The 12,628-nt window shown below is 37.0% G+C and overlaps 1 protein-coding gene across 3 annotated transcripts in view; it reads left to right on the forward strand.

The window, feature by feature from the left end:
- The first annotated feature begins 2,533 nt into the window (after positions 1–2,533).
- The window catches only part of LOC142387982 (synaptosomal-associated protein 25), a 28,321-nt gene continuing 18,226 nt past the window's right edge, over positions 2,534–12,628 (forward strand). For 2 of the 3 annotated variants that reach the window (XM_075472781.1, XM_075472783.1), the window contains exons 1-2: positions 2,534–2,808; positions 10,868–11,035. In XM_075472781.1, the coding sequence (XP_075328896.1) occupies positions 10,955–11,035 (81 nt within the window). In that variant the 5' untranslated portion in view covers positions 2,534–2,808; positions 10,868–10,954. The remainder of the gene's footprint in view (positions 2,809–10,867; positions 11,036–12,628) is intronic. The other variant, XM_075472782.1, reaches the window with a different exon arrangement.

Consider the following 12,628-nt stretch of genomic DNA (forward strand, 5'->3'; position numbering starts at 1 on the left):
CCTCGTACAATTTAAATGTTTAATAGTTGTATGTACATAAACCTAGAAATACTACATAAACTTTACTCTGAAAGTGTATCGTTAAAATCTACTAAGTTACTTCATAACAGCAAATACTACAGATATATAACATTTACTTAACATTTTGAGTAAAATGATGTTCCTGCCTATGAAAAACAAGTAGCCTTTACTTCATTTGTTTAAATAAATATAACTTAAAACTTAGATGTAATTAAGTTAATGTTACTTAATATCTTCAAAACTGTTATGTTTTATGTTGAGTAAAATTTACTTGATATTGCAGCATTAAATATTACTTAAATCATACTTACAAAGGGTTTTTTAAGTAAATCTTATGAGTTGTTTTTTTCAGTATAACTGTGACTGCAGCAGCGTCATTAGCAATAAATCTGAGCTGAGCCCAACATGTGACGCGTTATTAATAGAAACCAGCTTCTCTCCCGTGGTTACAGCTCGCATCACATGAGACAAAAACCCGGAAAACATCTCGATATCTTCAGAACTTTTAAAGGATTAAATGACTTGAAGTGCTTTGAGTGAGACTGAATGTTAGCCTCCATAAAAAGTCCCAAAATGAACCTCTTCTGGGGTCTTTGACCTCCTTTTTTAAGATGCTCTGTGCCATGAAAGGAGTCGTAGAATCAGAATAAGACAGATTAAACACATGATTAAACATGATTTAAACACGTTTTGATGCTTCCTTTAGTTCAGAAACTCTGAATTCTTTATTTTCTGCCTTCAAACACACTTTTTACAAGTTAAATTCAGCAGTCTGTCCACGAGTTTTATGCTCGCTACAGGCCTAAATAAGAGAAAATTGGACTTTTTGTTTTCCTTGCAGACAGCTTGAACATAAGATATTTCATGTTTCGTCTCAACAACTTTATCTCATTTGATAATAAACATCACTTTCTATATTTCTGCCCGGCAACACATTAAACATAATGTGATTAATACGATTTTACAGAGAAAATGTGAATAAAACCCCAAATCAGAAAACACTGCGAGAGTCTGGAGGATGTTATTAAGAGGGAAAAGGAAATAAACAGTCTGGATGCTCCTTTGGCTCCGTTTTTCTCTGAGGAACGTTGTTTTAAACACATTTGTGGACAAACTGGAGCTCCTCTGAACATCTCTGCTCCTCAGAGACTCATCATGGAGGCTGCTGTAGGGCCAGATCCTGGTTAAAATCAGCCGTCCAAATAAATGTTTTTAAATTATTACTTATTATATATTATATTATATTATATTATATTATATTATATTATATTATATTATATTATATCATATTATATTATATTATATTATATTATATTATATTATATTATATTATATTATATTATATTATATTATAATATAATATATTATACTATATTATATTATATTATATTATATTATATTATATTATATTATATTATATTATATTATATTATATCATATCATATTATATTATATCATATTATATTATATTATATTATATTATATCATATTATATTATATCATATTATATTATATTATATTATATTATATTATATTATATTATATTATATCATATTATATTATATTATATTATATCATATTATATTATATTATATTATATTATATCATATTATATTATATTATATTATATCATATTATATTATATTATATTATATTATATTATATTATATTATATTATATTATATTATATTATATTATATTATATTATATTATATTATATTATACATTACAAGCTCCAACTGACCTGATGTCCCAACTTTTTTTGAACATGTTGCGGCCTGAAATGCCTGAAAGTCTGGGGTTTATACTGTCCAATTAATAAACAATTTTTAGGTTTATAGTTAATTTTCCATAGAATTACAACATTTGGGTTGTGCAAACAAGTCGGCCTCATGTATTCTAATAATCATAAAACAATAGATATAAATGAAAATATCTAATATAATATCTAATATCTATAATCCATATTATATATTCTAATATTAATTAGAATATTATTCTTAATATTATTATATATCTTTATTATATCTAATCTGTATGATCTAATATCTATAATATCTAATATCTATAATCTATATTATACATTCTAATATTAATTATAATATTATTCTTAAAATTATTATAGGCTATATCTAATATCTAATCTATATGCTCTAATATCTATAATATCTAATATAATATGAAAAAGCGGAGTAAACTTTCACTCATCAACAGCGGCTGCTGATGCGCCATGCTGACGTCATGGAGAAAAACCCGCAGGGAAAGTTTTAGGAGATCCTGGATTTATAAAGAACTGATAGAAATATAACTTTAACCCCACAAACTAAGACTACGCTGCTCTTATTGTAAATATCCGGCCCAGATGGCGGCGCACGGAAGCCTTTTCCCCTCATTAACGTGGAGCTGTTGCGTGTTCGGTGTTGCTGGGGTGCGCTCGGTGAGGGCGGGGCCGGTGTGGCGGAGCGGGGCGGGACGGGGCAGGAGGAGGCAGGGGTGGATGTGGTGCTGAGGAGGGAGGACAGAGGCAGAGCAACAGGTGTCGGCCGCGGACTGCAGGCGGTTTCATGCGGAAAATCTGGACAAAAGCCCGAGAACACAAAGAGGAGCGGATGAAAGGTGGGCGCGCGCGTGTTGGTTTTCACCCATTTGAGTGAATCTGATAAAGTCTTCAGATAAATAAGAGCAGCTGTCCTCTTTCTGCATCTAAACTCTGAGGGAATTGATGATAAACGAAGCTCTGCTTGTTCCGGTCGGAAGTTGGTGTTCTGCAGCAGGAAGAAGCTTCAGGTTGGGAGATAAAAAGTCATTTAAAGTCACATATTTCCTCACTTAATTATCATTAATGAAGTCTTTTTAACTTTCATTTGTATTTGACCTGGAAACACGTGTATTGTGGAGTGTGCTGACCCACTGCGCAGGTAACAGTCAGCGTTGTTCTTTAAAGGAGAAGTTCGGTTATTTTTAAACCTGAACCTTATTTCTGGCGTAAGTTTCTGGCATCAGGGCGGGGCGATAATCGGGCGCCGTTAATTATTTAACGCCGATTAATATTTTATCGCGCATTAACGCATTTTTAAATTTTTTTTATATTATTTGGAGCTTTTGTGCCTTTTTAATGGAAAGTTCAGAGATACAGGAAGCAGGGGGCAGAGAGAGGGGGAACAACACGCAGCGAGGACTATAGCCTCTGTACATGGGGCGCCTGCTCAACCCACTACGCCACGGACCCCCCCCCCTGTTTTATTATTAGGGACCGAGCAGTGAAACTGCAAGGATCCTATTGTTTCTGTAAGGATTATTCTTTCTTTCTTTCTTATTCTTTGCAAAAGGTATGCGAAAACTCAGGAAATTTTGCGAGCGCCACCTGCCAGTCGACGACATGAAAGAATCTAAACTTTATATTTTTTGGGAGTCGCTCATTGGCTCTGTAGCGCCCCCTACGATGCTTAAAAACGGTCCCCGCATTGGGGTTAGATAGATCGAACTCGTCCTACAGATCTGTCTGACGTGGGCTGTTACTTAACCTTCGTCTTGTGTTAGGGTCGGCACCGACCCGTTTTTAGGTTTTAAATGCATAACATAACCATATAAATTTGTTTATTGCATCAAGGCTTTATGACTTTGTCAGGAACCTCTATTTCAACAAAATAAAACAAAAACAAATTGTTTTCGCTAAATTATAAAATGCTCTAGTTGAAATTAAGACCTTTGTGTTGTTAGGGTCGGTTTCGACCCAGTTAAAAAAATAAGATTATTAAGCAATAATTAGAGCCAAAACTGAAATCCCAAGTTCAGCCAACACACTGCTTTTCATTTTGTGTTTGTACTAAAGTTTGCTGAAAAAAAGAGACTTTTTTGCCTTTTTCTTGAAGTAAATATATGGGTCGAAACTGACCCGTAACACCATAGATGTTACTATAGTTAATAATATTAAAATGAAAAAATAAATAAAACTAATTTATTTAAGAAATGTGTTCTAAATCCCCTCAGTAATAGTCAGGTGACATAACAACCTTTTATTTATTGATTCTCTTGAGGTTCATTTTACATTTTTGTTTTTATTGAAATTGAGGGGTATACTGACAAAAGCAAGGCCCAGGGGCCCACACCAAAAATATTAAAACCAATATTTTTATGGATAAAGAAGCCTAACAAGGTAACCAAGAGATGAGAAACAAATTGGATGATAGATGATTGTTTTTAGTGTATTTTACAACTAAATTAAAACGCGGGTAAAAACCGACCCGTTAACACAAGAGATGGTAACAGGGAACTAACACGAAGGTTAACGTGATTGCTTTCCTGCAGAGATTTGACGGCATTGCCACATCAGGGCGTGCGAGTCCAAGTGATTTCCCCACCAACACGTTCCACAGATGAATAATGAGGAAGCGACGCAAAAACGAGACAAAGACGCCTCCAAATAAGTAGTGTGACAAACAGTCAACTCCTTTTTATTAGTATGTAACCCAGTTCCATCCCAGCACTTGTGATTCAAAATTTGACACAAAAAATACCCTTTTTGTTTAATCCCTTTTACATGTTAATGATATTTCATGATGGTCATTTTTTTTCTCTAAAAAAATGTCATCCATTGTCACGAGCTGATTCCGATTCAACCTGCCTTGATCCTCATCATGTCTATGGTCATTACACCTATAGTGCATTTGGAAGATATATCATGAACCTTCTGCCATAAATCTTTGATAGTCCTCCTTGTCTTGATCAAGAATCCTTTCCGGGATGGTTTTCTAAGAAGTCAAATCCAATCAGCGGTAGGTCCAGAGGTAATGAAACTGCAAAGGAAGGGGACATTAATGGATAACACTTACTCCCCGTTACCTGGTAAGTTGACAGGAGATGTTATCAAAGGTGTACTTATTATCATGATATTTTAGGATACAATTACCTAGCCTGGGTGCCAGCCGAACTTAGCCCCGCCCATAAGGTTTTTGGTCGGGAAGTTCGGTCTGGCTCTGCTCAGTTGGGAAATCATTATGCCCGACATGCATACATGTATAAAGTACTAGCGATTCAGACTTGAGTAGAAGTACAAGTACTCTATCAAAAAAGTGACTTGAGTAGAAGTAGAAGTGCTCTTTAAGCACCTTACTTAAGTAGAAGTACTAAAGTATTAAACATGTTTTGTACTTAAGTATTGCAAGTAGTTTATTTTTAAAATTACTACTCAAGTACTGAAAGTAAAAGTAAAAGTATTGTGTAATGTAGTTATTAAAGAAATCAGTCGAAAGTTTGAAAATCAAATTGTTTATATTATTCAAAATGTTTGGCTGTAACAGCAGTACAGCGGAATGTACAAGAGCACCTTAAAACATTGACCTTAACTCTTTTGAACAAAAGAATATGTATTGGCACGTATGTCCCTTCCCCCTTTAAAGCATCTCCCATCACTTCACACTAGAGTGACTGTGGGGTTTGGAATGATTCCTAACATGTTTATAACAACGAGTAACGATGCAGCACATAAAAAATGTATCGGAGTAAAAGTACTAAACTCATTGAAAATATGTACTGAAGTAAAAGTGGAAGTAGGAGAAAAAAATAATACTCCCGTAGAGTACAGATACAGCATTTTAGTACTTAAATAGAGTAGTGAAGTAGTTCTACTTCGTTACTATACATCTCTGCCGACATGGAAACAGTCGACCCAATCAGATCGCCAGGGCGGGCTTTATACGATGATGGACAGATGATCAACAGGGACATTATCGACTACGTCACTAAAGAGCGCTTGGTTTGACTTCGTTTGAAACAAACATGGCTGCTGCTGGAGAGCTCGGGTGTGTAGATTCTGCCATCGAGTCTGTTCTACAGGATCTCCACATTGCATTCATTTTGAAAGACGAACAGAGGAACGCGATAAAGGTTTTTATCGATAGAAAAGATGTTTTTGCCGTCCTTCCTACAACAAGTGTGTGTTGCTTAATCTTCGTCACATACTACGTTGCTCTGATTGGTTGTAGGTCTATCCAATTGAGCGAAGAGGCATTTTTTCTCCTGGTTCGGTTGAAACACGCCCCATACTCAAATCTCTATCGAGCGGTATCAGACTCACATTCTGACTAGAATCGTGAGTATGACGTAGTCAGGCTAACAATTACCACTGTTTGTGGAAATTTTCTTAAGTGAGTCTTAAGAGAACAACCAAGTTGTCTTTTATGTATTTAGTTCTTGCAAGAAAGGTCCATCGGTCATACAGAAAACATGGCAGTCTGCAGAGTGAGAGAGGAAGATCTGCCGGGAGTCTTTATACACACGAGCTGGGCAAGATGACAGTGTTGCTATCCAGAGACCATGTTGTTGCTCAGTGTTTTTTGTTGAGTTTAGACCAGCCTCGGCTATTCAGAGACAACACGGGAAGCCGGGCAGCCTCTCCCATTCTCTGGCGAAGTTGCTACATCTTCAATGTTAAATTGACGATAAAACAGTTATTCACAAAACACAAGATATGCCCAATACTGCATTTACTTTCATAACTACAACATGTTGATGCCGCCACTAACAGCCGGGCTTCCGAGCCGAGGGCTGCCCGGCTTCAGGAGGGGGCGGGAGAGTCGAGTTTCTTTCTACAATTCTGGGTCATCATTGGCTAAATCGACAAAAACTCATCACTTCCGAGGCTGCTCGGCGTCTCTGGGGGTAGATTAGACGTGGGCGTGTCAATATGAGGGGCTGTGTCGGGATGATTGGAGTTAGTGTTTGTCCATCATGAGAGATTCTGTGGCAGCCGAATTTTTAAGCGTGGAGAAGCACGCTGGAACTTCAGTCCCAAAGCGGATACCAGAGAGACTGGTTGTCTGTGAAAGTGCTGTCGGAGTTTCACTCATTTCCCATCGTTTCCATTTCCATCCTCACACACATACATACATATTCTGTAAATATTACACTGTAAATAAGAAACGTATCCTTGTTGTTTAGAAGTTTTGTAGAAGTCTATACCTTCTTTCTGTGTATTTGCTGGGCATACTTGTCATACTAGACACAGCTATGTTATGACTAATTCTTTTTAACTTTGCTAACTTCTGCTTTGGGATGGCACGAGCCACTACAACCCTGAACGCGTAACATGGGCTTCCCCTGTTTTAAAAGTCAGCAGCCGCCACTGCTTTAGACAATAACCGAAGTTCACAAACAGTTTTCAAAAGAAACATATAAAACTGTCCCATGTATAGAGCTAAGGCAATGCCTGCATGATGAGCCAAAATTGTCTCTCTCTTTACACGAATAGAACTTCTTGGCTTGATGCCTGACATTAGTCCTGTACATGGTCCTATTCATTTCCTTGACAATCTGTCTATGTAACCTATATTTCAATTTACTCATAGCCTTATGCTTTTCCTTATACAAACTATTTTGAGCATAATTTCTTTTACTTCTTTCCTTCTGGCTTTCCTTCCGCCAAAGCTTTCCTGTATATGTAAACACTCTTTGTCTTGCCTGTTCTGCAGGTTGCTCGTTAAATAATGGTTACCATTGCAATTCTTTACATAAACTGCCTGTTTGGAGAATTGATGTTTGTGACAACCATATTCAAGCCAACGGTCATTGTGATATGTGAAAATACTCACACCTAAACAGTCTGCTGCAGCTTGAATCTCGAGCTCTGTAGCCCAACTGCCAACATAACGCATCCTTGACACCACCAGGTATTCTGCCATTGAGGAATCTGGATTCCTCAAAATACCTTGATATGCCACAGGATTGCTTTCCATCTGCTTGACAACAGCAAGCCTAATCTTCCTATGATTCTTTTGTGTGCCATTCTCCATCGCGTTGTTTGTTTCTTTCTGACGGCGACAACAACAGGAATATCGTCTCCTTTGACTTCCGGGTCACGACCCCGGGAAAACATCTGGAGCATGCGCAGAACGCAAAGTCTGATTCACCACGTGCTTCAGCGTCTACAAGCAGGTTTAGAGTGACTTTCAACCCAGTTATCTCGGGGTCTGAATCCGATCCGATCCAGTTCTTAGCCAGATTAAGGTGTCTACATGCACTTAATAACTCAGTCTGATTGTAATTTAGCCAATAATCCGATCCTTTCAGAGCCATGTGACCCCACTGAGTGTGGTTGGCCAGTAAAGTCACCATAACTGTACCAGTACCGACCACACGGATGTAGTATTTACCTTTAATCAGGGCAGTTTTCTTCACACTAAAAACGGATGAAGCGGTGTTTTGTATGTGAGTATTTTTCTATAGTGAATTATTCCCCTTTATGACCACTATATATGAATATGAATTACACAGGAACTAATAATGTCAGTTTTTACTCATTCACCCACACATTCATGTCCATTTTTAAGCAGTAACAGATGGCGTCCAGGTCGAATACTTCCTCTGTTTCTTGCTAACATAATCAACAGATTATGCATTTCCAGAGCCTTCTCTGTATTACATGACTCCCTTTGTACTGAAGAACATCATCTTTCTTTTCTACCGTCTTGTCCCTCCTTGCTGTTCTTTATTCCAGTAGGCGGTGATTAGTGGTGAGACTTAATTATGATCCTTCAACCAGATGTCTGAAAAGAAATGTGTGTGTATTTCTGAGTGTGGATGGGCCACACTGTGGAGTTTTTAGCATTATTATAATTCAAAGACTCGACACCTGGTTGGAGGCTAGCATCATTCGGTTATCTGACCATCACAGGAAATAGCAGAGCAGTTTTTAGACTGCAAATAAATTAGTTTGATGCACATTATATGTTTTGTAGTGTTAATTAACGCTGATGTTGATAACTTTGTGTCAGGCTTTTATGGCGTCCCGCAGGGATCCGTTTTGGGCCCAGTCTTATTTAGCCTGTACGACTTAGCCAGGTTGGTGTAGAGATTCCACCCACTCGACGTAGCGATGGCGTGGACCCACTCTTAAGTTTTACTCTTATTTTGTTGTGTAAATCTGTGCAGAATCTGCATCAAAACCATCTTTTTGAACCATTTTATTGGTTACAGCGGTCTGTTATTACATCTTAAATGTAAAGATCACATTCTTATTTGTATCGGTTAATCTTTACATCTATAATTATTAGGAAATATAAAATCTCCTCTAACTTCTGTGCTCTCACTGTGTATTTCTGAGTGCGGAAGGGCCACACTGTGGAGTTTTTAGCATAATTATAATTCAAAGACTCAACACCTGGTTGGAGGCTAGCATCATTCGGTTATCTGACCATCACAGGAAATAGCAGAGCAGCTTTTAGACTGCAAATAAATTAGTTTGACGCACATTATATGTTTTGTAGTGTTGATTAACGCTGATGTTGATAACTTTGTTTCGGGCATTTATGGCGTCCTGCAGGGATCCGTTTTGGGCCCAGTCTTATTTAGCCTGTACGACTTAGCCTGATTAGTGTAGAGATTCCACCCACTCGACGTAGTGATGGTGTGGACCCACTCTTAAGTTTTACTCTTATTTTGTGGTGGAAATCTGTGCAGAATCTGCATCAAAACCATCTTTTTGAACCATTTTATTGGTTGCAGCGGCCTTAAATGTAAAGATCACATTCTTATTTGTGTCGGTTAATCTCCGCAGACTTTAATCATTCAGAATTATTCATGTGTTTTCTCCCAAACTGTCTCACAAACGGGACATTTTCTGTTCTTTCTGAACCAGATGATGCACACAAAGGTCTATCTTGGGCACATAAATGTAATTTCAGGCACTTCAAAGGAAAGTTAGTTGTAGTTGAGTAAACCTTTAAATCTTATCTGTACTCAATTAGAATTAAGTTTCAGAATACACATAAAGTGTGATAAATAAGTTGGTTCTGTTCTTTTAAGTCTAGTTTTCTGGTTAAAGCCCCTCTTGTTTTGGTCCTTTCACAACATATAATTTACATGAGATAACTAACTAACGGGAGCTCCTTTTCTCTTTTGCTCTGGCTTTCCAGTTCACTTTAAAATTCAATTTAAACCCCCGCTGATTATGTTCAAGTCTCTCGGGCCCCTTATTACTGGCAGATCTTCTTTTCTGGCGCTCAGGTCAGAGCTCTCTGAGAACAAATCATCCTGACACACATGGTGAAAATGAGAGGGCAGCAGACCAGTTACCCTGAATATCCATCACTCTATGCATCATTTCTGTGTTTTTATATTGGAGTTTATTGTACTGTTCAATATTTTGAGCAGATTTTGGTGTGTTGAAATGTGCTTCAGGAATAAAAAAGATTGATGGGATGCTTTAAAAAGCATGTGGTGAGAAATTAAATGTGCTGAGTACATTAGATTTGTTCATTTAGATAAAGGCCTTTAACTGCATTTTACGCTTTTTAACAGGTTTTACTTGTTTTATCTGCTTATAAGTTTGTCTTTTACATTCATTTGGTCAACAGTGGTTGTTTTAAATGTGCTTTATGAATAAGTTTGATCTGATTTCGATCGACCAAACTAATCTTTGGTATATTTAACAATTAGTTAACTTGAAGTTTAGTATTTTAAAACAACTAGTTTTGTGTTAAGTGTATTTTAGTTGCAGTTAAATGGTTAAAAAGCAGAATTTGAAGTGTGTTTATTGTGCTTTTGTGTGCTAAAGAGGAACATCTTAGAGATTTTACATTCATTTAGCAGATGCATCTCAAAAAGGGACTTAAGAATGCTTTGACTTATAGGCCGTAAGTTTGAACTGGACTTTGTTTAAAAATAAGGAATTCTTCATGCAGTTTGAAGACCAGAGAAAGTCTTTCAACATGAGCGACGGCTCCTTTTAGCAGTTTTGACTCATGAGCTTTTTTTTTGTGGTCTCTTTTCTCGATTAAACCATCAGAAAGGATCTCTTTTCTCGATGAAACCATCAGAAATGATCTCTTTTCTCTCTGTTTCCCTGCAGCTGCTGAAACCACCTGATGCTGCAGCCTGATCTGATCACCTGCTATTGAACCGGCACACTCACGCAAACAAACACCTGCAGACACACATGGCGAACAGCCGTGTGGACCCGTCTATCCTGACGGAGCAGGAGGAGCTACAGAGGAGAGGCAATCAGATTACAGATGAGGTAAGTTTAGGGAAATCCAAAACGCAGCTACCAACACAGGTTTTAAAAAAAATCTGTTTTAATTTAACGCCTTAGAAGCTTATATTTTAAAAATGTTCTGACTTCCTCATTAAATGTAGAATTAATGAGCTTCAGTGTATGTATGAACAATGTGAAGAGATCATAGAATTCCATTTAAATCCGTATGAAATTGATAAATATTCAAATCCAGTAATAAAATATCGTAATACGAATCTTAATTCTTGTTGACGCAGTAAGGGTGGACTTTGGCTGGAAATATATTTGCTGTTAACTATGTGTTTATCACGGCTGCCTCGTGCATCCTGCATTGTTTGGTGCGTCAGTTGTGCATGTCCTCAAGCTGCAATATAAATGTGACCGATAGGGGGCGTGTATGCTTATTTTTGATGTTTTTCATTGTCTATGGCTGTGTTCGAAACCGCATACTACATACTGCATACTGCATACTACATACTGCATACTACATACTACATACTGCATACTACATACTACATACTACATACTGCATACTGCATACTACATACTACATACTGCATACTGCATACTGCATACTACATACTGCATACTACATACTACATACTACATACTACATACTGCATACTGCATACTACATACTACATACTGCATACTACATACTGCATACTGCATACTACATTCTACATACTACATACTACATACTGCATACTGCATACTACATACTACATACTACATACCGCATACTACATACCGCATACTGCATACTGCATACTACATACTGCATACTACATACTACATACTGCATACTACATACTACATACTACATACTGCATACTGCATACTACATACTACATACTGCATACTGCATACTGCATACTACATACTGCATACTACATACTACATACTACATACTACATACTGCATACTGCATACTACATACTACATACTGCATACTACATACTGCATACTGCATACTACATTCTACATACTACATACTACATACTGCATACTGCATACTACATACTACATACTACATACCGCATACTACATACCGCATACTGCATACTGCATACTACATTCTACATACTACATACTACATACTACATACTGCATACTGCATACTACATACTACATACTACATACCGCATACTACATTCTACATACTACATACTACATACTACATACTGCATACTGCATACTACATTCTACATACAACATACTACATACTACATACTACATACTGCATACTACATTCTACATACTACATACTACATACTGCATACTGCATACTACATACTACATACTACATACCGCATACTACATACTACATACTGCATACTACATACTACATACTACATACCGCATACTACATACCGCATACTGCATACTGCATACTACATTCTACATACTACATACTACATACTACATACTACATACCGCATACTACATACTGCATACTGCATACTACATTCTACATACTACATACTGCATACTACATACCGCATACTACATACTACATACTACATACCGCATACTGCATACTGCATACTGCATACTACATTCTACATACTACATACTACATACTACATACCGCAT

The sequence above is a fragment of the Odontesthes bonariensis genome, chromosome 9 (assembly GCF_027942865.1).
Source record: "Odontesthes bonariensis isolate fOdoBon6 chromosome 9, fOdoBon6.hap1, whole genome shotgun sequence".
Lineage (NCBI taxonomy): Eukaryota > Metazoa > Chordata > Actinopteri > Atheriniformes > Atherinopsidae > Odontesthes > Odontesthes bonariensis.